This window comes from Pleurodeles waltl, chromosome 7 (assembly GCF_031143425.1).
Source record: "Pleurodeles waltl isolate 20211129_DDA chromosome 7, aPleWal1.hap1.20221129, whole genome shotgun sequence".
NCBI lineage: Eukaryota > Metazoa > Chordata > Amphibia > Caudata > Salamandridae > Pleurodeles > Pleurodeles waltl.
The window spans coordinates 530,668,085-530,694,245 of NC_090446.1; the positions used below are offsets into that span (position 1 = coordinate 530,668,085).

At 44.1% G+C, this 26,161-nt stretch overlaps 1 protein-coding gene across 2 annotated transcripts in view; it reads left to right on the top strand.

Moving 5' to 3' along the window:
* LOC138304295 (zinc-binding protein A33-like) overlaps positions 1–26,161 on the top strand; it is a 115,397-nt gene that overhangs the window by 47,436 nt on the left and 41,800 nt on the right. For both annotated transcript variants that reach the window (XM_069244241.1, XM_069244240.1), the window contains exon 3: positions 17,414–17,509. In XM_069244241.1, the coding sequence (XP_069100342.1) occupies positions 17,414–17,509 (96 nt within the window). The remainder of the gene's footprint in view (positions 1–17,413; positions 17,510–26,161) is intronic.

The following is a 26,161-nucleotide window of genomic DNA, read 5'->3' on the forward strand; positions in this document are numbered from 1 at the left end:
AGGTTGCATAGGATTTTATATCAAGCAAATGTAAGAGGAGATCCTGTCTGTTCATATACGGTAACTTCTGGTGTTTCGTGACATGTTTTGAACGCAAGTTGGGGAGGGGATGTTGATGATTCAACCTGTAGTTAGTCTTTGGGTCTCAGCGAAACAAACGTCTGCTGACTAAAGTTCCCTAGAATGTAAGAATACTTGAAGACAATCTACAGTGTATACTGGGCTGCTCGGTTAGTCAGTTTGGTGGGGTAAACAAACGATTCGGCAGAAGTACACTTCTGTATTGTGTGGAAAAAGTAGTCCTACTTACAAATAAAGGAGTGTAGGAGGCTGGCCTGGTTTGCAGTGGGTACCTAAGGTACTTACACCTTACACCAGGTCCAGTTATCCCTTATTAGTGAAATGTAGTGTTCTAGCAGCTTAGGCTGTCTAGAGGTAGCTGTAGTATAGCAGCTTGGGCTGAACTAGGAGACATGCACAGCTCCTGCAATACCACTATAGTTACACAGTACTTATACTACTCTTTGTTACCAAAAATAAAGGTATTTATTTGGGGGACACAGTACCGAAAATATCTTGGAGGCAATACTCCTTCTGGAGGTAAGTATTCTATACAGTAGTAACCAAAATCCAGTAAGTAAATAGAGTAGTGCAAACAGTAGAAAATACAAAATGAAATGCAGTAGGCTTAGGGGCAACACAAACCATATACTAAAGGTGGAATGGGAATCCAATCTCCCCCACCGCCCCAGACAAGCGTAGATTGTAGAGGGGTGCTGGGAGTGTAAAAACACCAAAGGTAAGCAAAATACCCCATCCCAGAGCCCAGGAAAGTAGGAGTAAAGTACTGCAAGTTTCCTCAGGACACACTACAAGTCGCGATAAGTTATTGCAAGACCACAAGCAACAAATGGTGGATTCCTGGACCTGAAGACCTGTGAAGAGAGGAGACTAAGTCCAGAAGTCACAGACGATTCCAGGAAGGACAGGAACCCGCCAACCTAGAAGATGGTGCAAAAGAGGATTCTCCAGTTAGAAGTCTGCAGAAGAGCACCAAAAAAGATGGCTGCGGGTTCCTGCATGGTGCAGGAGATGTCCCATGTCGATGTTGGATGCAGGCTGTTTGTCGCTGGATTCGTCCAACAAGCCTTGGTTCAAGCAAGGTTGAGGTTTGCTTCAAAATGGCTCTGCCTGGACCCAGGGGTCTCAACTTGGACTAAGGAGGTAGAGGGGGCTCCCAACACTGACGAGAGCCCACGGATGACCAGGCAGCACCCATGGGAGTCCCAGGACACTGGGAAAAAAAGATGCAAATTGAAGTTGGTGCAACACAACAAAAGGTCTGACGCTGCCGGAGAACAGCTCTGCGAGTTGTGCGTCACAGTATGGAGTGCTGGGGACCTGGATGGCACTGTGCACAAAGGATTTTAAAACGAAGTGCACAGAAGCCCAAGGAGCTGGAGATGACACTGTGCACAGGGGTACTGTTGCAAACTGTCCTAAGGTCCAGCTGTCCAAATTTGGAGGAGGTAAGAGCCTGCTTTCCCAGTCTGGGTTGTGTTGGTCCACCACCTGTGTTCCAGGGAGCATGCTCATCAGGAGAAGAGTACCAGAGAACCGTTTTGTCGCAAAAGGTGCCTGCAGGAGCAGGGAAGTGACTCAGTCACTCCACAGGAGATTCCTTCTGTTCTTTTGGTGCAGGGTGAAGACAAGCAGTCCTCCGAGCCTGCACACCTTGGAAACTGTTGCAGTTGTTGGCTGGAGCTGAAGTTGCAGGTCCCATGAGTAATCCTGGATACTTTGTTGCAGTTACAGCGATTACTGGAGCAGTCTGTGGTTGACCAGACAGCTGATGCAGAGAATTCCTGGAGTAGTCTTGCAAGCTGAATCTGAAGTCACCCACAGGAGAGGCCCTAAATAGCCCTGAAAGGGGGATTGGCTACCTACACAGGTATGCACCTATCAGGAGGGGTCTCTGACATCACCTGCTGGCACTAGCCACTCAGATCTCCAGAGTGTCCCCACACCTTGGAAAACAAGATGGCTAACGCCAGGGACACACTGGAGGAGCTCTGAGTACCACCCCTGGGGTGGTGAGGAACAGGGGAGTGGTCACTCCCCTTTCCTTTGTCCAGTTTTGTGCCAGAGCAGGGACTGGGGGGTCCCTGAATCGGTGTAGACTGGCTTAGGCAAGGAGGGCACCATCTGTGCCCTTCAAAGCATTTACAGAGGCTCTGGGAGGCTACCTCTCCCAAGCCTGTAACACCCATTTCCAAAGGGAGAGGGTGTAACACTCTCCGCACAAAGGAAATGCATTGTTCTCCCTTGCTGGGACTGAGTCGCTCAGCCCCCAGGAGGGAAGAACCCTGTCTGTGAGGTGGCAGCAGCTGAAGCTGCAGTGCAAGCCTCTGAGCTGGTTTGGCAGTTCTGGGGGTCCATGGTGGAGCCCCACGATGCATGGGATTGGCCCCCCAATACCAGATTTGGAATGTGGGGGACAATTGCTTGATCTTAGGCACCTCACATGGCCATATTTAGAGTTATCATTGTGAAGCTACATATAGGTATTGACCTATATGTAATGCACGCATGTAATGGTGTCCCCACACTCAAAGTCCAGGGAATTGGCCCTGGACAGAGTGGGGGCGCCTTTGCTAGTGCAAGGGCGCCCTCTGACTTAATTTACTGAAAGGTAGGTGCAAGGTTACTAAGGTTAGACATATAGGTGACTTAAGTTCAGTGAAAATGGCTTTGAAATAGTGTGCGCGCTACTCCACTCAGACTGCAGTGGCAGTGAAAAAGTTTGTCTCAGCTCCTTATGGGTGCCAGAAGAAATGCTGCAGCCCATAAGGATGTCTTGGAATCCCAATTCCGTGGGTACCTAGGTACCATATACTAGGGACTTATAAGAGGTGGGCCAGTCTGCCAATTGGAACTAGAATATGAAGTCACTAACCTATAGTGACTAATTTGGAAGCAGAGAAAGAATAAGTACTGGATTTCTGGTTAGCAGAACTTCAGTGACACAGTTAAGCACTACTAACACTCACATTAGGCCACAAACTGAGCACTGGGGTCCTGGCTAGCAGGATCCCAGTGAGACAGTAAAAACACACTGACTCACAGGCCAAAAGTGGGGGTAACCATGCTAGAAAGGCTAGTTTCTCACAAGGAGTACTCCTAGACAAGCCAACACTGCAAAACAGGCTGCTCAGTTCCTTGCACAGTCTTGTAGAGCTAAACGGATTACTCACGAAAAGCACACCTTAGCAATGTGTCATGCCTCTGCATAATCTAGTGTCATGTTGGTGGCATAATATAATGCAAAGGCATGCTTTTTCTGAGTAATCCTTAATCCAGTAACCTCTATGGGACCATCTAGGGAATAGAGGCCCATTTTGCATTGCTGGCTTTAGCTCTGTATCTGTCTCTCTCTGGTCCCGCCTCAGAGCTGTCCTCCATAGCCTGAGTTACGACTTGTACTGCAATCATCCACCAATAAACCATCTCTGCTGACTGGTTAAACTGTCCTGTTAAAACACTGTCCTACGTAGAAGGCAAAAGTATTGTGCTAAACCAGTTGGTAGGCGTGTGCCACAGTAAATAAACCCAAAATTTCTAATCTGGTTTCCTGAATGTGCAGGTTCTCCAAAGACAAACACACACCATTACTTCAACTTGCCACATACACAATATCACACCATACTTTTGTCATGACGTTTGCAAAACTTTATTGCTGGGGGAGCTGCTGGGCCTTTTAAAGTATAAAACTAATTTCCAGAAGCCACAAATAAACCTTTGATCTCAAGCATACATTCACATAGTAGCCCCTGCAACTTTGGGCGTGCTCCTTGTGAAAACAGTGCTATCCACCAGGGTCATTGAAAACATGTGGCTGGATAGCACCCAATCATAGGACAGGATTGACTAAATTATGTGGCAAGAAAAGGCAAATTATGCTGCATTATGCGGCACATTTGTGATAGTATTACATTATTTTATGATTTGAAAATCTAATACTGCTTGTGCAATGATTTCACCTCATCACTATAGCAACCAAACACAGAATTAAGCAACTGAAAGATGACCAGTCAACATTTCGGCATGTCCTTCCACTGCACTCAAACATGTTGCCACATCTTTATAAACTTTTGGTATATTTGAGATTATTTTTCTAATTAAATCTCCCAGTTTCCTCTTATTAAAATACACCTATTTACAGTGTCTTTTTTTTTTTTTTTTTTTGTCCCAATGCTGTTGACTCATGTCTTCAGGGCCGAAAGACCCTGCCACCCCCCCTCCTAACCCCAAGCGCACACGCACTAATTTCTGGAGGAATGCCTCTTTTCCCCTAGGATGGCTAAACACATTGGGCCCAACAGTATCAAAGGGCGACTCTCTTACAAGTTTGCAGATGACCCGCAGAAGTGGTCAATCCATAAACTCTGCCCAGTCTCCTTACTAAAAGTTTGCAGTTCAGTTGCTAAATATATATATTACCTTAATTACGCGCAGCGCTGCTCCAATCCTCTGCCCTAGAGTTGACTCCAGGAACAGGCTCCCATCCTGCCCTGCAGGCAATCCTTGCGCTGCTCAAAGCAGCAGAGGCTTTGGGGGTGACTCCCTCCACTGCCCTAGCGGAGGAGTCAAGCCTGGTGTTAATAGCTTTAACAATCCCAGCCCGTTTGCCCTGTGAATGGCAAGATGATTGCTAGAAGGCAGAACATTTCTAGAGCAATTTACTGTTGGACTCTTTAGTTACATTTTCCACATGTATTCTCATTTTGTTAGGACTAAGCAAAAGTCTTCTTACAAGACTTAGTCCACATAAGTGAAAAGTGTGTTAAGACACTCCTGCGAGACAATAAAAAATGAAAACTGATATGCTAACAAATTATTTGACAAGTAGTTCTTTAAATGGGCAGGTACTGTCATGGACGTCATTTGGCAGTTGCCAAGGGTCACAACTGCAACCCCTAGCTTGGCTCTTGCGACCCCTGGCACTGCACTTTCCACCCCTGGACTCGGAGTTGGCAAAATCGTTTCCAGAAACACAGGGGTACTTCGTCCTTATGGACGTCGATTGGATCTACAATATCCCTTATTTTTTCCCTCAATAGTGAATAACACGATATTATTCACTTTTAGTGTGACAAAAAAATGGAGTACAATTAGCTCGAATATAGCCCTCCCGACAGCGGAGGTAAAAAATAAAAATGCTTTGAACGGTTTGTTTTGTGCATGCAGGTGAGCGTTTAGGTAGTAAAGAATGTGGGTATGTGTGGTGTGTAAGCATCGGTGGGTGAGTGAATGTATAGGTCAAATGGGGTGTGATGTCACTTCCGCTAGCCGTTCGGTGAATTGAAGTTCAAGTGCGCGCGCGGGTACTGGGTACCTGTACTTTAATTTGAAGGGAAAGTACCTGCACTTCTCAGCAGAGGTGCGATGCTTCTAAAGTGAAAGTACCGGCAATTCTCAGGAACAAACAAGCGCTCTATACAGCGAGTACCCAAAATCTTAAGTTTGAGTTTAAAGCACTGTTAGCGGGGCGTCACTTTGTTGGTGGCACTTGCTCTATAAAACTACTTGCATGCTGAGGAAGCCAACATTTAAGATAGGTTTACTTTCCTCGAAAATGAACAGAACTCGAACAATCTGCCTCCCGCTCATCTCAGACCGGGATCTAGCCCCCCTTCCTTTCACGCTGGTTGGAATGGGGGCTCGGTCACCCAGGTCCTCACTTCTGATAAACGGCTCTGGCCTTGCAGACGGAGGCCTGCAGGGACGGCCGCTGAAATGGAGCATAACGTGTTTCTGGGTATCTGGGACCTGACCTCTGATTAACAAATATGCCCTGCATACAGGAAGTGAGAACCTGTGCACTGCAACTTTTTCTCATCTGAGTAACCCAAAGACACTCCGTTTCAACCGCAGGACTCGTCTTGAAGCGATGCATTTCACTTGCGAAGACGGAAGTTCACCATAACTCATGGCTACATGAATTGGATTTTTTTTGCACATAAGTTACTTGGTACAAATGATGAATCATTTCGTCATTACGGCACAAACGAGGTCTGTGGAGAGAGGTAGTGGTGACATTAACCTTCTTTCCAGACTTCACACCAATGGTGCAAGGAGAGCTCAGTGACATGAGGAAATTGGTCATCTATGAAATAAAATATGGGCTGTTGTAACCACTAAGTCTGACTATCCTATAGGAATCAAAAGGACACTAGACACATGGATCATCCTGTATTCTTGCCTGCAATTCTGCGTGGACCGATGAAAGCTGATAAGGAGAACACTGGGACTAAAGGCCTGCAGGTACAGAAGTCTGCAACACAGGAAAGTAAGCCAGAGATGTGGGAAACATCACTGCATATTCTGTGTCCACGGCTTCCAAGAAGATAATCTCTTCTACACCCCTGGACAAGCAGAGTTCCAAATCGGTACACTAAACACGAGGGGCCGTGTCCATCGCCCTTGGTGTGTAGCATCGTTAGCCAGTTTTGTTATGTTGGTGCCATGGAGATTGACAAAGTGGGGCTTGCATCAGTTGGGCGAGTTACATGAATTGCTAAATGAATACTGCCTCTGCTATACATCTTGAGTGGGACAGAACGTTTATTGCTGTACTGCATCAACATGCGAGGAATGACTGACGCATATATGGCAATAAATATGCTTGTGTTTTTTTGTCACTTTATTGAACTCAACGCTCCTCAGTATTGTATGTATGGAATAAAATTAGTAAAGTAAAATTACATTTGTTTTTGGGTGTCATCCAGGCCGCACACATTCAACATCAAAGGTGTGGCTTGGCCTAGCTAGACAATGTATAGACATAGCACTATTGCAGGAAACCTCTTCCTCCAGGCACACTACCCAGTTTGCTAGCAGAAGGGGCATTGCTAGCTATTTTGCCTCCTATGGCTTAATAACCAGAGTTTGCAATCCCGTGTAAATACCTTGCTTTTCATACCCCACATTATAGAAGGCTTTTAAATTAGTAATTAAATGGCCTGGTACTTCTTAACGAGCAGAGGGTCTTAAATAAAAGACCAACTAAAGAAACAAAATGAAAATGGCAATTGAACAGGCGATATGGACTAAACATATAGGTGCTGCACTGCTAGCAGGTTTAAGGTGGAAGTTGATGAATTTAGTGAAATAAATAGGTGGTTTTCTTTAAGCAGAATACCCAAGCTAGCAAATCTGACTGATAGGTGAGGCAACATTTCAGCTTGGGTGTCCAGATTCCCACAAACCGCCGTCCAGAATGACTTTGGTAGTCACATGACCGTTTAAAACTCTAGCTGAAATGTTCCCCAAATACTGTGACTAGCTATATGAGATGTAACTAAATTGTGCAGGTACAGAATCACGTATTGCTAATTATGCCTTGAGTAGGCAATAAGACCTTAATAGCCCCAATTGGTATAGAATAGGAGAAATTAAAAATACCATAGTTGGACTAGCCACATGTAAATTGCCTGGTTCAGACTGCCTTTTTTTTTGTTGTTGTAAGGCATATACAAATCTCGTCACTACATGTACTGGCCATGTACAACGAAGCAATGGAGTGGGGTTAATTTCCACACTCTTGCATTAATTACAGGTGTCTGGTAAGGGTTCTTTGAAATGCCAGCAATATAGGCCGTTATTTTGAAATAGATAGCAAAATACTAGCACAGGTGGTGGCCAGTATGCTTTCCCTAGTAATGGAGGAACTCTTCCTAGATCCAACTGAAATAGGCTGTCCAAAATGTTTGCACATTATTTGACAATCTCAGGTTATCTCAGACTTTTCAAAAAGTGTTTATCAATTCTTGGGGGGGGTAACCTTTGACCTGCTCTTGAGAAAAAAACAAAGACCGAGGGGAGGTCCCTGCTCACCACCAAATGAGCCTTCGTCACATTACTGTTTTATGTAATAGATCATGCCCTCTCCGTTTATCTGTTCTCCAGGTACTTACTGCAAAACTGAGTTCGGCTTTACTATTTGGGATATTTACTTTTAGAAATATTGAAGTGTTACATTAGTCTGAACTAACGTCTATGAGCATATTATATATTAGCCTGAGAGAGGCTTCAATGGGACTCTTAAACAAGTACATTGACGTTTTATAGTCCTTTATAATAAGCAAACGCCTTGTCTGTTTTTTTTTTTTTTTCTCGATACTTTGCTCTTGCTACAAGCAACGTACCTGTGAAATTAAAACCTATCATACTGCCTTAAAGTTGTCCTTTAAAAAAATAAATTAGTAAATTGGTTTTCTTTTTATTTACAAGGCCCGGTTATGGAAATCCCAGAGATCAATTTAGCTGGATTAGGTTTCTTTATTTTTGGGAATAAATATAGAATTATTACGAATTATGAAATGTCATTTCTGTGGTCTGTTACGCAAATTTGAGGAGACTTGTTGTGTTATGAATTGATTAGACATTGATGGTTGGAATGATTTTGATTTTGAGGATATATGTTAGAACGGAGACCTGCTGTTCTGTCTCGTTGTACAGACCTGCATTTACATTTTGTTTGGGGACCTGCGCAGGGGCGTAGGAGACAATACATTTCTGGGGGGGACAGGGACAGCCTTGGGGACTTTCAATCAACCCTATACAAATATCGCTCGTTGTTTACGAACTGCAGGCTCCGATAAATATACACAATCATATATATATATATATATATATATATATATATATATATATATATATATATAGTGAAATAGGGAGAAAGGAAGGCATGTTTACAGTCTGAAAGTATCTTTTATTGTTGTTTACATTCACAAAGTAATTAGCTCAAATATGAAAATAACATGTTGATTAACCTTGCATCTTCATGCACCAAGCAAATCAAGGTAGGAGGGTAAAAAGGAAGAACATACCCTTTGCGCCCCACACCCATCATGCCCTTCGCCTCATGCCAATTGGAACCGCACTGGAGAGATCAAAAGCGATTAGGTACAATAGTTGTAAACTGTGCTCGGAAACCAGAGTTCTAATAACACTTCTACTCCTGTGTGTGATCTTGGGAAGCTCAGCTCCACATCAGTCATAACTAGGAGCATTTCAACTTTAGAAGCTCTTGGAGTTACAAGCTATATAACATGGATTCTCTAATCTCTGTATAAACTGCAGTCACTAATTTCTTTAGAAACGGCTGTTTGTAATGCACCAATTCACAGCGTGTAAAGAAGACATTCACTGATTGTGAAGAAAAGACTTCAGAAAATGACTATGATAGGGTTATTACAGTCGAGTTCTGACATTACAATGCCTTCTGCCAGAGCTAGCAGCCAAGGTAAAAGGCAGATCAGGTCACAGAGCATAATTAATGCAGCTGTTTAAACCAGAAAATGGACTGTTGCTTTTCTTTCTTCTGCTCTACTTTAATAGCTTGGAATGACAGAAGCTATGCACTATGGTTTTAAGTGGTTTGTGGGAAAGTTGGTGGTGTAAAATACCCCCTGTGTACATAAGGATATTGCAAGTCACTTTAAAGTTCATACTTTATAAACAAGCATTGGCAAAGTCAATAGGTCTCACCTATGCAAGTTCTATTGCCTTTGCCAATGTGTTTTAGCCATGCTGTACACTAGTGAGACTACTATTCAGCATGGCTCAAAGTTAATGGCATAAAGGAGAATGATGTGTCATCGACTGGTGTGGCGTAGTATCATGGAGTAAGTAGAGTGCCCTAGAATGGAGCAGTAAACTTAACTTTAAAGGAACAGGGGTCGCTTGAAACAAATGCAACACCACTCCCATAAACAATGATATTAAAGTAGTATGCAAATGGAATGTTTTATGCATTTATTCAATCAAAATATAAAAGATCAAATGTAGTGGGAAAACATCAACAGGGGAAATCGAGAGACTGGTATTCGGGCATTACACAAGTTATCTGGATGACCCAATGTCGCCAATTACATGAAAAATGTAAAAAGTAACCTGTACAGTACAGTGGCTTGGAGGAGGCTGGCCTGGTTTGTAGTGGGCACCTATGGTACTTACACCTTATACAACGTCCAGTTATCCTTTACTAGTGAAACGTAGGCAGTGTCTAGATGCCAGGCTCTCTAGGGGTGGCTGTAGTCAAGTCTTATCTAGGAGACATGCAAAACTCATGCAATACCACCGTAGTCACACAGTACTCACACACATGAAAGAAAATACTCAGTGTTACAAAAATAAAGGTACTTTATTTTAGTGACACAAATGCCAAAAGTACCATAGAGACTATACTCCCTTAGGAGGTAAGTAATACACCAATTATATACACTAGTATGCAGCAATAGCAATAAAAACAGTTAGAAAACAGTGCAATTAGTGAAAATCACAATGGTTAGAAATGGGCCTAGGGGAAACACGAACTATGTACTAAAAGTGGAATGCGAATGTCGGTTTCCCACCTAGGCAAGTGTGGTGTGTAGAGGGGCGCTGGGTGTATTAGAAAACACCAAAGGTAAGTAATAAAACCCACCTCAGAGCCCAGGAAAGCAGGAGTAAATCACAGTAACTTTCCTAGAACACACAAGAACACAAGACAGAAGATAATGCAAGAACCGGAAGATATTTCAAGACACAAAGGGTGGATTCCTGGACCTAAAGACCTGTGGAAGAATGGGACTAAGTCCAAGAAGCACAGAAGAGTCCAGGGAGGACAGGGGCCCCTGCTAACCCGAATCGAGGTGCAAAAGAAGAACCACTGGTGAAGTCAGTACTGCACCCAAGAAGATGGATGCAAGTTTGTGGTTGGTGCAGATGATATCCCACACCGGATGGATGATTGCAGTCTGGTTTGCATCGCTGGATTCCACCAACAGGCCTTGGCACAGGAAAAGCTCATGGTTAGCGGAAAATGGCACTGCCTGGGACCAGGAGGGACCTGGTGGACTCTACCCAGGAGGAGGAGTCAGAGGGGGGCTCTCTGCAACTCAGAGCCCACAGAATACCAGCCAGCGCACACAGGAGTCCCCCAGCACGGAGAAAATGGAGTTGCAAAAGGAGGCCCGCGCAGCACAAAAACAAAGGATCCCACACCGCCAGAGAACCACTCAAAGCTGTGCATCTCAGGAAGGAGTGCTGGGGGCCGGAGCTACATTGTGCACAAATAATTTCATAGAAGGATGCCACACGCCTTGGCAACTGAAAAACACGTGGTGCACGGGGTACTGTCTTGCGTGAGAAGGCAAGCTCTTACCTCCACCAAAGTTGGACAGTAGGACGTCAGGACCATCGGGACACTTCAGTCTACCACCCGTGATGCAGGATCCATGCAACTAGTCAGGAGAGGGGACCCATGCAGATGGTCATCGTTGCAGAGAGGTGCCTGCTGAAGCAGGGGAGTGACTCTTTCACTCCAAGGGAGATTCATTCTTCTGGTACAGACTGAAGACAGGCTGTTCTCTGAGGATGCACAACCCGGAAACAGCTTCAGTTGCTGGCAGGAGCTGAAGTTACAATGTTGCAGAAGTCATCTTTGCTTCGTTGTTGCAGTTTGTGGAGTTCCTGGAGGGTCCAGATGCAGTTTCTTCAGTGAGAAGGTGAGGTAAAGGATGCAGAGGATCCCTGCTGGAGTCTTGCAATCTGAATCACCTCCCAAAGGAGAGACCCTAAATAGCCCTGAAAGGAGGATTGGTCAGCTAAACAGGTAAGCACCTATCAGAGGACGGCTCTGACACCACCTGCTGGCACTGGACACTCCGATGCTCCCGTAGGTCCTTGCCAACTTGGAATCCAAGATGGCAAAACTCAGGGACCCTCTGGAGGAGCTCTGAGCACCACACCTGGGGTGGTGATGGACAGGGGAGTGGTCACTCCCCTTTCCTTTGTCCAGTTTCGTGCCAGAGCATGGACTGGGGGTACCTGATCCGGTTTAGACTGGATTATGTAAGGAGGGCACCAAATGTGCCCTTCTAAGCATTTCCAGAGGCCCGGGGAAGGAAGCTACCCCTTTCAAACCTATTTCCAAAGGGAGAGGGTGTAACTCCCCTCCCCCAAAGGAAATCCTTTGTTCTGCTTTCCTGGGCTTGAGCTTCTCAAGCAACAGGAGGGCAGAAACCTGTCTGAGAGGTGGCAGCAGCTGGGGATGCCTGGAAAACCTCTGAAGGCTGGAATGGCAATACTGAGGGTCCTCTAAGGAGCCCCCAGAGTGCATGAAATCATACAACCAATGCTTGCAAAAGCCTTGGGGTATGATTCCAACATGTTTGATATCAAACATACCTATGTTCGGAGTTACCATTATGTAGCTGGGAATAGGGAGTGACCTATTTCCAGTAAAAGTGTAAAATGTCATCCCCGCACTCCTGAAGTCTGGGAAAATGGTCCTGGAAGTCGTGGGGGCACCTCTGCTAGTGCAGGGGTGCCCTCACACACAGGTACTCTGCACCCTGCCCTCAGGGCTGGAGCGCCTGCTCTAGAGGTGACCTATAAGTGACCTGGTGCAGTGTAATTGGCAGTGAAAGGGTGCATGCACCATTTCACGCAGGCTGCAATGGCAGTCCTGCAGAAACCTTTGCATGGAGTCCCTATGGGTGGCAAAAGAAATGCTGCAGCCCATGAGGATCTCCTGGAACCCCAATGTGCTGGGTACCCAAGTACAATACAACAGGGACTTATAAGGGGGCACCAGTATGCCAATCGTGGGTGAAATACTGGGTTACCAGTATGCAACAACCATAATTTAAGGGAGCGAGCATAACTACTGGGGTCCTGATTAGCAGGATCCCAGTAGACACACTCAAACACACTGGCAAACAGGCCAAATGTGGGGGTAACCAAGCTAGAAAGAGGCTACTTTCCTACAAGGTTAGCATCCACAATAATGAGTTACAGGCGTTTATACACCCACTTTTACATGAATGACTCAAATAGTGAATCAAGAAGTCATTAGCTCATAGTACCAGTGCTTATGCCAACTTATGTACAATATCACAAATTCAAGTCAAGGTACTTTGGCCGATGATATTTCGATCCCCTAGAAAAGTATCAGGATCATCCTAAGCCTTCGTTAAGCTTGAGTTAAAAGGGTTACAGAGTGCTTGTAACCAAAACGGCGAAGATAAATCTGACTCACGGGTCATATGAGTGACAAGGCAATCAATGGAGATCTGAATCTCTAATCAAGCGCCAATGCCATAAAGTAGTAGTAGAGTGGAGTAGTGTCACAGTGTAATAGTGTCAGAAAGTGGAGTGGTAGAGTGTCGTAGAGTGCAAAGGCATAAATAAGAGTGAACTGGAGTAGAGTGAAGTAACGTGAACTAGCGTAGAGAAAGTTGGGTAGAGTGTTGTTGAGCGTAGTACATTGTTGTATAGTGGAGTGGCATAGAGGGTTGTGCAGTGGCATTGAGTAGATTATCGTGGATTAAAGTGGCATAGAGTGGTGTGGAGTGGCAGAGTGGAGTAAAGTGGAATGGAGTGGCGTATAGGGAGTTAGAGTGGAGAAAGTGTTAGAGTTTAATGGAATAGAGTGTCAGAGTCTAGTATCATGGAGTATAATGTCAGAGTGAAGTGTCGTAGAGTGGAGTTGGGTGGTCTAGAGTGAGGTGGCATAGAGTACAGTGGTGCAAAGTAGATTGGTATAGAGTGTTGGCTTTGAGTAAAGTGGTGTAGAGTGCATGGACTAAGACTGCACTGGTTTAGCATACATTGTAGTAGCGTAGAGTGGTGAAGAGTCGAGGGGCGCAGATTGGAGTGGCACAGCATAGATTGCAGTGGTTCAGAGTGATGTCATAGAGTGATGCGGTGCATGGTAGAGTGGAGTGGTGCAAGGTAGAGTAGACTGGTGTAGAGTGCAGTGGTGGAGTGCAGTTATGCAGAGTAGAGTGGCATAGAGTGTAGTGGCATATAGTACATTGGTGTAGAGTGCAGTAGAGTGGCATATAGTTGAGCGGTGCAGAGTAGAGTGCTGTGGTGCAGAGTAGAGAGGAGTATAGTTCAGTGGCAGAGTGCAGAGTAGAGTGTCATAAAGGGCAGTGGTGTAAAGTAGAGTGGCATAGAATGCATTGGTGTGGAGTGCAGTGATGTAGAGTGATGCAGAGTAGAGAAGAGTGGCGTAGAGTACAGTGGTGCAGAGTAGAATAGAGCTGCATAGAGTGCCGTGGCATAGAGTAGATTGCTGCAGAGTACAGTATAGTGGTGAAGAGTAGATTGTTGCAGAGTGGAGCATAGTGATGTAGAGTGCAGTAGCATAGAGCGGTGCAGAGAAGATTGGAGTGGCGCAGGGTACATTGGAGTGGTGCAGGGTAGATTAGACTGGCATAGAATAGAGTGGAGTTGTGTAGATTGCAGTGTCATAGAGGAGATGATTTCAAAGTAGAGTGAAGTTCCTACAGTGGAGTGGTGTAGAGTAGATTAGAGTGTCGTGGTGCAGAAGAGTGCAGTGGGACAGAGTACAGTGGCATTGAATGCAGTGGTGCAGAGTAGAGTGGCGTGGAGTTCAGTGGCAGAGTGCAGTGTTGCAGATTAGAGGGCCGCAGAGTACAGTGGTGTATTGTAGAGTGGCATAGAGTGCAGTCGCCTAGAGTGCTGTGGCGCAGAGTACAGTGGCATTGAAAGCAGTGGAAGAGAGTGCTGTGGTGAAGAGTAGATTGGCATAGAGTGCATTGGTTTTGAGTAAAGTGGTGAAGAGTGCACTGGCAGAGTGCAGGGGTGTAGTGTACAATGGTTAAAGAAGAATAGCATAGATTGCAGTGGCGTAGTGTAGAGTGCTGCAGAGTAGAGTGATGTAGAGTGGAGTGGTACAGCATAGATTGCAGTGGCGTAGAGTAGCACGGAGCACAGAGTGGAGAAAAGTGGTGTAGGTTGCAGTGGCATAGGGTAGATTGTTTCAGAGTACAGTGAAGAAAAGATAGAGAAAAGATAATATACTTCAATATGCTGAAGTGTGTAATAACAACAACATAAATAATGCTAGGCATAACGGCCCAAAATGAAATATCGCTTCTCCCTGTTAGCCATGCTATAATCAAGCCCTTCATTACCTAGATAAAATCTTAGAAAAATGTACCCTTCTAATAGCTAAATTGTGTGAAAAGGTAAAATCTGGGCCCAATCTCGACTTCACGGTTTCACCAACTGGTGTGATCTTAGTCAAATACAAATATTGTGTTTCAGAGTCTCCTTTCTAGCCTGCAGGCACCAGGCTGAGTGACTCTGTTTCCACTTTAGATCTTCCTCATTGTCCTGCAGCTCCTCTTAAAGGCCTCCTGCAGTGCTCCTCTTCAAGGCGGCAGGTGATGCAGACAGTAATCATCCAAAACTCTTTTCTCCTCCTCGTGCCCTTTGTTCTTATGAGCACCCTTAATGCCCACAGCTGTAAACAGGACAAACAAAAGGACAGAGGGCACAGGGTGCCTCCTGACTCACCTTCATTCTGTTCCCATGAGATTGGAGGATGGTCGGTACAGGGCTGTTATAAGTAGCGCTTTTGTGCGCTAATGGCCCTCTGAATAATAGATGTAAAAGGGGAAATTGTCTTGTCCCCTTGTCCCCCCCACCTTCGTCCCCCGTGTCCCCCACCCTCCAAAATCTGGGGGGATATATCCCCCGCGTCCCCACACTTCCTACGCCCATGGACCTGCGTAAGTTTTTGGATGCTGCATATACGAAAATAAAGCATGATGGATAACGGTCCTGATGTATGAGCTGCAAGTCTCTCATCCTTTGGTTGGAGCAGTTGGTAAACAGGCAAAATTACTTCTAAAGTTCATGGTAATCAGTTTGATTTGGTAAGGTTTCTGAGAGATTTGACTAAAGTTTTAGCTTCTTTAACAAAGGCAGTCATCCACGTGAGGATTTTAGAGCCAATGATTATTTAATTGTTTAACTTATGGACCTGTAATGATTAAATTAATCATGCAAATAAGTTATTGATAATTATGGGTTCATTTATATCCTCCTATCAGACAACAATCATGTCTCACAGTCCCGAAATGTTGATTTCTAAAAGTCGCTAACATTGTAAAATGATTCATACACTGAGTTGGTGGGGGGGTGGGGGGGGGGGGGTCACCAAATGTTGTCCAGGTCCACACACCATGCACACACACAGCCAATTGTTACTCCAGAACGGGTATATTCATTCTCCCACAGAATCCCGCTAGCATCTCCTGGCACATCCTGTCTAACAGGCCTCTCATTAAGTTAGATTTGATTTTCTCCTGTACATGTTGGTGCCAGGATCCTTCCATTATCTCCAGCATGGCAGCTGGCAGCATGCCTTTAATTTGTTTTCAAAACAGTCTTTAATTTCAGAGGGTGCATGGTAAAAACAGCAATCATTAAATTTGTCAATTGATTAGTACATCTATATCTTGCAGAAGGAGAGGGCTCATTCAGATCCTTTACCACACAAGTAAACAAACATACATTATGTAGTTTGGGGAGGAGGGGGGGACGGGAAGGAGGTCCTTAAGTGCACGAAAATAGTAAGTGGCGTGACTTGATGAGGATTGGCTGTCATGTCGATTATGGGGTGGGGTGATTGCAGTAGTGTGCTGTTTTTGGCAGTACAATTTTCTTTTTGGTGGTTGGGGGGTGGTCGGCAGTGGGAGAGAGAAAGGAATTAAGGCCTGGGTATAGTATAGGCTCCAGTAGGAAGGGGAGGGGTGTGTTCCTTCAGAGCAGGAGATTAGACCCCATGGTTTTGTGGGCACAGGTCCAGGCATCCCATTGTTCTGAAATTGGAGTATGCCTAACTTAAGGGAGCAGTATACTGACCTTTTAAGTCCTTGAATGTGGGGAGATATTGCGTTGTGGTGGTCCAGCCTGAGGCTAAATACCTCACTGGTGAGGCTACTGCAGATATGCATAAGAATGTACTCAATACTGGAACAGTCACCTGAGTGCAGTATAAATGTAGCTTCTTTGTTCAGTTTGTGGATGTGATGTAGTAATTAGCGGTTCTTTTTCCTGGTACCTGCTTATGCCTGACTGGGTACAGCTGGCAAGCTTATTTCTTTAGCAGCGGTTCATTCCGCCTTAATTGCTTAACAAGATTTCATCCTGGTATCCTCGTTCTGTGTTTCTATGAGATGTGGCTTCTACTCTCACCTCCTTCAATGACGCCCGTCTACGGTTATAATTCTGCTTCCTTGCCCTCCACTACTATTCTCCTGTGCTGTCCCCATTGTCTCTTCTGTTGCTAAGAATCAACTGTTCTACAATTTCTCACCTCAATATAGCTGTTCAGTTCTTTATTGCCACAACTTTAGCTCTTCTACTTGGGTGTATTTTAAATTAAGCAGCATCTCCTCCTGTGCAGTATGAAATGGTGACACCGTAACTTCTAATCGGATTATAGGCCAGTTTACAAAAGAGAGCCTGTTTTGCCAGCGCTCTTCAACCGCTGTTCTCCAACGTACAAGGTCTTTCTTTGGACATACTGTACTTTGCATTTCAGAAGCAGTTGGCTGAATCTTTGGATCCCTTGACGTCCGTGCTGAAGAAGCTTCAGGATCTGGAGAAGAAACAAGAAAATGCCATTGAAACCAACAAGGTGAGGGATTTGAGCACCTGATTTTCTGGTCTAGTTCGGTTGTTTGGGAGACTTAATAAAAAAAAAAAAAAGTTAAACACTTTGCAACCAAATGACTGTTTGGTACGTAGTTGCTTCAACTTAGCCAAAGTGCTCTGTTGACTGGTGCTATAGAAAACACCAATAAAGTGCATCATTCTAAGTCATAGCAAATCTGTTCTCAAGCCTACTCAATCTAAACCAATTTAAAACCAAAAAAATAGTCACAGAATTGGGCAACAAAACTTTGCCCCCAGCACACAGATGCTAATACAACAGATTTACACGTTTTTACATACGACTGACACCAGAACATTGACAATGGAGCAAGTACCGGAGAATCCTGTGAGAATGCAATCAATCTTCGAATTGATATAAGTAAACTTTTCTGGTGCTGAGAAAGCTAATTGGGTACGATTGGGATAGCATGAGCAGGCAAGATGCTTAGTAATACGAAGGCAAATCATAGAATTTCTCAAGAGTGGACACTACAGTGGCAGTGTCCCTAGTTAGCTGTGGGTTTGGCACGGAGTTGGGTGGTAGCTCCTGTAGCCTTCTCCAGACTTTTGGTCCCTCTACTTTAACTGGTACTGCAGCATCACCTAGAGATTGAATGGTATATAGCAGGGTCTGAGGTTCAAGACGATGGGGTTTTACAAACGAGATATTGGATGCCAAATCAATGGAGCTTCTACTGTTTGATGTGATGGTTCCTTTAAGAAGGGGCATACAGTCCTGAAATGCATTGAGCAGATGCAAATAGCCCTGTTCATGAATAGAAAGACTGTACCAGATGTTAATCTTGCAAGCTGTTGATCCTCTTTCAGACCATAACACAAGCTGTGTCCAGATCACTACCTCAAGATTTCCCTGGTGTATTTTGATTGTTGTGGTCAACAAGTTGTTTTGTAGCTGAGGGCAAATAGTGATGGTGCAGATGGAATGCTTCAGTCCCTGCTGCTTAGGACAATGGTTAAGGTTAATACAGGAAACTACAGTGTACTGTGGGCATTGTTGCAGTCCTGTTTAGGTTATGAATTTCAAGGAATCTGCGGTAGAAAGAAGAAATGCTGAAACAGGTGAAATATAAGGCAGCTCTACCGCGCTATGGTCTGGAGGTTATCAGGTTGTGATTCTTGGTCATTTGCTTGTGTCAAGCAGTGAGCTTAAAGGAGGTCTAAGCTTGAGTTGAGTGGCTATGTGCAAAGTTAAAAGGAATGTATTCTTCAATCACTTTTTGCAAACCTATACATTTTCTTTTTACTGATCATACCACTCAGCCTGAAGTGTGCTACACTGCTGTGATTTGTGCTTTCAGATTGTAGCGTCATCTGGGTGACAGATGATTGGAGCATGGGGGCAGAGGTTCTCTAACTTGGTCGTGCGGTCTTGTCCGAATCTGTAAATGTTGATTTGACTTTGGTTAATATATTGATCTCAAGAAGTAAATCATGGACCCCTTGCTTATTATAAGTCTGTCGCTGGAGTAAACTCCAGAAAGTTCTAAGCATAGCGGTATGTTGAGTAAGTCACTGTATTTCACTACTTTGTTAATGAGATTGTGATCCTTTTATAATAATTTGTTGCCCTTCCCCGTTCCCCACCCCTAGCCCCTGTAATGATGCAGTGTATGTACCTGGTCTTCCTTTAGGTTATCTGTACCCAGCTACCCAACTTGAGCGTGATAAGTCTCACTTGGCTGACTGGGTACCATCCTCTGGTGTTTATATTAAAATTGGAAAAAGTGTTCTGATCTAGTAATGATTTGCAAACCGTCTAAACGGATACAAAGAAAAGTTGATCTTTTGTATATAAATGACACGTGGCCAGTCTTGGTAGCCGTTACACATATTCTAACTCGGTCATACAGGAAACTAATCAAATCTTTAGTCTTGGCAGTTGTGTCAACTGCTTAATCTTACTGATTTTGCAGTACCTTGTTTCAGGACTGTACAAACACTTTTTCCCAAGGTAGGCCAACAAAGTGAGGTAAAATGGGTATAGGTGAGCCTGTGAAAGCATTTGGACCCTTCTGTTTCCTAGAGATAGAGTAACATATTCCTTTCTATCCTGGCTGCGAAACACTGCTTGCATATGGCTGACCCATTAGGAATGAGGCCCACACCATTAACAAAAGAGCTGAATTCACTTTGTATCTTCCATCCACTGGAGGTGGTAGTCCTGATATGACCTGCAGCGCGTTGCTCTTGTGATGCTGTAAGTAGTCTGGTCTGGGCTCTTTCAGCCCCACCCTGCTCCCCAACCACTCCTTTCCTGCACTCTTCACTCACTTTCGCAGAGCTACGTGGTCCTAATACTAGAAAGACCCTGTACACTCAAACTGCTTGTAGCTCAACATAGGCCTAGTGCACAGCCGTGAAGCCTCTTTTTTTTTAGGGGAAGGTCCTGTCTATCCATGGTCTGGACCATATAAAAATCCCCTACCCCAATGTGAATTCAGCAGGGCAGGCCCCTAGCAAGGCTACTGTGCCTGCACTCCTCTGGACTCAAAACGAACATTTAAGAGCATGTTTGCATCTCACCATCACTCTGCTGTAGGCACTGGTAGTCATGAAGACTGCCTAGGCATAGCCAGTGCCCCCCACAATGGAATTAGTTGCAAGGTACTTCACGCTGGCTGTGTCAGTCGTATAAGACTGCTGGTGCACTGCTTTCCCCTATAGTTAGAGGGTCAAGATTTATTTGCTACCATAAAGTAGTGAAGCAGAAGGTAATTGTGGTCAGTTGTTAACCTTCCCTGCTCAGTAAAAAGCACATCATACAGAAAAACCAACCTGACTAACAAGGCAGGGACAGACTAATTGGCCTTAGCAAACAACTGCCTGCTGTTTAAACCTTGTATTGGACACGTGTGTGTCTGTGTATATGATGCTGGGCCCTCACCCATACGTCGCTATACACTTCCTCATAGGGCCCGCATATAAAGGGTATTGCTGTTTGACACCTTTTTAGCTTGGCTCGTTTTGGAGATTGTAGTGTGAGACACAGATAATCTGCTACAATTTTGTGGTTTTACTTGTGAATTTCATGTTCTTTCTGTAACTCCCTATGGTAATGACTAGACAAGGGTGTGGACTCTGTGGCAGTAGACAGGTCTTTTGCTTAAAGAAGCCTTGGAATTTCTTTTCCAGTGGGAGAGGTTTCCATTATTGCATGGTACGTGGCAATGGCACATTCCTTCTGGCCTAGTAATATGGAAGGGGCCTTCAAAGTCTGTTCACTTTTCTTACCAGATGGTTTGATCCACACTGCATCCACACTCTCCACAATCTTGCTCTACACTCATCAGATCATAAATATTCTTAGGCTTTATTTGGTTTACTTCCACCCTTTCACGTTTTTGGGATCCACCTTTTCAACCTTCCCGCTACACTATTTGGTGTCATTGGATGAAAGATATATTAGCAAAAGTCTCAGTGGTGAAACCGTCTTGCCAGAGCTTGACATGGTATAACCTCACTAAATTCTTCAACTTCTCTTTACTATATGCATCACACATCAGTTGATTGTGTGGACTATCCACCAAAACAGACTCCCATTTCCTTAATGTTTTCCTCATTGTGTTCACCATCAAGAAAAAGCTACATGTTTCTCCCAATCGCGACACAACTGTTGCATAGAATTAGATATACTCTGATCTGTTTGGATAAACTCACTGAAAATATGCAGCCAAACACTGCTCTATTTGGAAGACTAAAATTGACAATTTTGGCTTCTACCCTGAGTGCTGCAACAAAAGTCTGGTTCATTTCAGAACTATTTGTGATCAAGGAGATTCTGCTCCTTTCATTTTGTTGGATCTCTCCTCAGCCTTTGATATTATTGAAGACTCCATCCTCTTAAATTGTCTTGCTCTGTATCAAATGCTCAGTGATGGAATGGTTTTCTCCCTTTCTCTAATCTCATTCAAACTGTTGCTCTCCATCCTGTGTCGTCCTAGCATCAGGTCATCTCATGCAGAGTCCTGCAAGGTTGCTAAATCTCTCCTATGCTATTCTGTGTCAATTCTCACTCTAATCTTTGATCGGATCACTTAGCTATATGGCCATCTTACATTGGATGCTCGATTGATTACATTGATCTCTTGCATAGTCTTCCACAGCTTTTCTTATTGATTGTTTATGAAATGTGCAGAAGTGGTTGCAACTACCTAAAGTGTCACAAATTCTGAGCTGATGTATGGGCATCTCATTGAGCCGTGTCATCCTTCACTTAGGCCCCAAGAGCTCTAAAGATAAATCCTTAGGGGTCCTAGCTGATCGGAACTGGTCCCACTGCTCAAATTGAGTTTCCAAAGGTTTCCACTTTTAACATTGCTTAAAATCTACAATTCTTGCTATGCGAGTTGCATGCTCTGTTGGTTTTCAAATGTTTACACTTGGACTACTGTAATCCTTTGTTTAGATCTATCAGATGTGGTTATGTCCAAACCTAAAAATGCAAAACTTGGTAGTATGTTTTGTGCACACATTTTGTCAGTTCAACCATGTCACTCTTAAATTAACCTATTAAACAATGTGTTTTTCTAACCTGCCTTATGCATTGGGTTTTTCACACCGAGGAATCCCCTTTGTGCTCACACTGCTCATATTACCTTCCTACGAAATCACTGCATTCAAGCTCATCTAGCTTTCTTTTCTGTGTCAAACTGTGTACTGAAAGCTTTTTAATTTCTTGGCCAACGCTGGAATAATCAACCATTTCACTAATAGTAGCTCTTGTATTTCTGTTAGGAAGAATCTTAAGACCTTTCTCTTGTTAGATGCCATTTCCTAGTCCCTTATTAATTGTTCCTTACTGACAAGATGCCTGTTGGTGATTTATAAGTCTCAATCCCCGAAACAACTCAGTTCTAAAATATTGTTCTAATTACAGCATCCAGATGTGATCCCTAGTGAGATGTTCACTCCTTGATTAAGGGCTTCACCCATGGGCACTACAAAGAGCATTCCCCACCGATAGAATTTGCATTGGTATGCGGCTAAAACACCCCAGCATCTCCCTTCCCACCACTGACTAGCTTCCTTCAGTTCCTCTTAAGGTGCTCATTACTATCTGCCTCAACCCTATGGTGTATGTATCTGTCCTTTTGAAGTTAGTATGCACATTAACAGCAAATAAGTATAATGATGGCTTAATTCCTTCATCCCAACCACAGCCACTTTCAGTTCTTCAGACCACATGAACAGTATTCTGTACTTGAAAACATCTAATCCTTTTAAAAAAAACTACACAATCTTGTAGCACCCCAGAAATAAGATATATTCTTGATTAGACCGTTTAGTGCCTTCGTCACCTTTACTGAATATCATGTATTGGAGTTTCTGATATATTTGGGCATTGTGTACCCCAGAGAGGAGACACCTACTGACATTTGCTTCTCTGCATTCTTCCTATACTAGTTTTGAACGCTTGTCATGTTGGTCCACATTTCACCATTCTATATCTGCATTATGAAACCACTGTTCTTTTAGGATTTAGTTATCTACCTTGTCAGCAGTGGCCTGGTTTGAGCTAAATGTCTGTTAATGGCAATGTGTATAAGCAGTGCACAGTACCCTGATGGAGAACCTCTCCATATAGCTACACGTAAACCTGCAAATAGCCACAACTCAGTGAGGCACATAGTAGCTAGTTAAGCTGCCAGACTGTACCAAAGGGAATACCCACCCCCGTTTTTTTTGAATGTGCGATTTATAAAGCATGAACCTATTCAAAAAGTAGCGGAGCACTTTACCATGGAAGCTTAACTATCACCCATCAGACTAAACTGATGGGACTAATCCTGCTACAGTCTCCTTTTACCCATGGTTCTAACCATGCAGGTCCAACAAAGCCACCACAGACATGTCTATGGAACCTCTTAAGAGGGTAGACTCCAACAGCTAATTTTTTCTGGCTTCTACACCAGACGCTAGACAGGTGTCAAATCGCTGCTTTGAATGATCAATGTTAACACTATAATCAAACCCTGCTTTGTAGTGCCAAATCCTCAGCCCTAAGGAACAGCTCGAATCTCAGGAGCATCAATTACATGTCAGATGAAAAGAAATGTAGTTGAATTGACTGCAGATGGCCTGTCAAACCCTAAAGCTTGCCACATGAAGTAAGCAGCCTTTCAACGTGCCTAAGCCATCCAACACAATGTCATCAGCAAAGCCTCCAACGGAAGCAGATCACTCTTCAAAGCATGCATACACTGCATTAATGCCACACCAGACAGACTACTTGCCCACTCCATGGAGAAGCTTGCAGCCCAAACCTACTTCATGGGCAAGATTGACCTTATCAGCAGACCTATCTGAATCCTTCACATATGATCCTACAAAGCCTCTGACCTACTTCGATCCCCAAAGGCCATACTGCAGGAAGATGTTAGCCTATCGCCACAAACTATGGGATGGGTGGTGATGCCATAATAACCTTCTTGAATATTTTCAAAACCTTTTGTTCATCAGTTAAGGATGCCCTGAAGACCAAACAGATCATGCTTCTCTATGAAGCCAATGTCTGTTCTTGGACCCTCTATATACCTCCAGTTTCTGTTCTAGCGAAGTCATGTTCAATGCTTGCATGAACGCAAACTACCAAGAAATTTGCCTTGTCATACTGCTCTTAATCTCTACCATTTAACACTGTACATGCATGCATGATGCACATTTATTGAGGGCTCCATTGGTGTCGTACTGCTCAGGCTGAAGTCCTGCATGAACAGCTCTACTGGTCTAAACACGTTGCTCCCAGGACGAAACTGACTACATAACCATTGGTTTCTCCCCACCCCCAAAAGCGCCTCCCTGTCATCAGTTATCTTAATCTTTTGTACCCTGAGCCACCGAGTCTTTCTGGGAGACAGTGACATCCTTGTTCACCATTGGACACATCACTTAACTTCACCTGAAGGGGTTCTTTTACTGCAGCAAAAACTAAACTGCTTTCTCAACAACCAAGTGAGGGTATTAATGAATTAATGTTCATTGTTAACTCCAACAGACCACTGATTCTAGGATGGCTTTTACGAAACCGGACATGCTCCCACCAACTCTCCTGGTCCCAGGCTTTCCACATGGACACCAGCTTTGGCGTCATGTGTTGCTTTTGCACACATGGCAAAGCCTGCCTGGCACCAGCACGAATGTTCCCAGAAAAGTCCTTCTTGCCGAAACTGACTTCAAAACTGCTATCCTAGCGCTGGCTTAATCTCCTGATAGTCATCCTTCCTGTCCACAACTGAAGACCTGTTTGACATCCATGACGTGTTCTACTTGTAGTATTAACAAGCGTCTTTGAAAATGTGATGTAATTACTCTCCCCAAACTCCATTTGACACCCAAGGAAAGCCCTCTAAATGGATTTTTCATGACAAGTAGCATTGGCAAGCTGGCGTCCTAATAATCCCAGATTGCTTCAATCAGCAATCCAGAATGCTTTCCCATCCTAGTGCTGAGGCTTTATCCCTATTCTACCTCCTGGAGAGGCCCTTGTTTTTATGCAGCTCCTAGTTCCATTGAAAACTGTCACCATCTTGAAGACGCTCAACCCTTCCCCGATACATTGCCAAGTCTGCCAGTAGACCCTGTTCCTTATATTATCCTCGTTCCCATGCAACCACCTCAGTACAAACACCTTCTGAAGGAACCTCCCTTCCATGTCTAGCACCCATATCATTAGTGTTAGAGGTATTTCTATTGATGCTGGTTAAACTGAAGTCGAGCATACAGACCACGAGGTAGTCCCCAAGTAAATATTACTTGAAGTGCATTCTCGACAGTTTGTGATTCCCTCCCTTTCCTCCAACCAGACATTTAGTGCTTCAAGTATTGGATACCTAGCTGAGAGGATTTGAAAGGGGGTGCAGGAGACACCTTACCCAGCACTCTCCACAGCTAAGTGGTGATAAGCTCTCGCCTTCAATTCTTAACTCCTTCCCCCTTCATCCAGTGTGACCTTCCTCCCCATTGCACTCTATGCTTTGCTCTCCTCTCACTGCATCTTTTGTAGACCTCGTTCATGGAAAATGGACCGCAGGCAGTGGTTTGTATGTTTGTTATGTTCCTCCCCCTACGGATGCTTTTCTTGGCTCTTGACCAGTCCGTACCATAGTAACTGCAACGTTGGCACTTTGGTTCTTTATTTCCTATTTACAATGTAATGGTTAAATAGGAGATGGGGTGAGACATTTTCTGCAGAAACGTTGACGAGTCTCGATCTGGATTCATTGGAAGCTCCCAGTGCTGTGCTTAATACATGAAGGGTGATACCTCAAAATTTCCAAATATTTATTTATGCTCTCCTATAAATCTAGTGCCTTGCCTTGGCCAACCCTCAAATTATATCCTTCATCACTTTGCTCATCAGGTAGATGGAATAACAAAGGCATGAAAACTATAGAATATAGTACTCCATGATGGTACAATAAGCCATTAACCATGCCAGTATTGTTAGGTATAATCTTCTGTTACTTTCAGGTAAACTGCATACTCCACAGCACTGGGCTCAACTGTTTACACAATTTCTATACTTTAGGGTGTCCCTAACTATGACTGCCTTAATTTATGTAATTTTAGGTGCTGGGTTGAAACTGGAATTGCACACCAAACAATTGCGTATTCT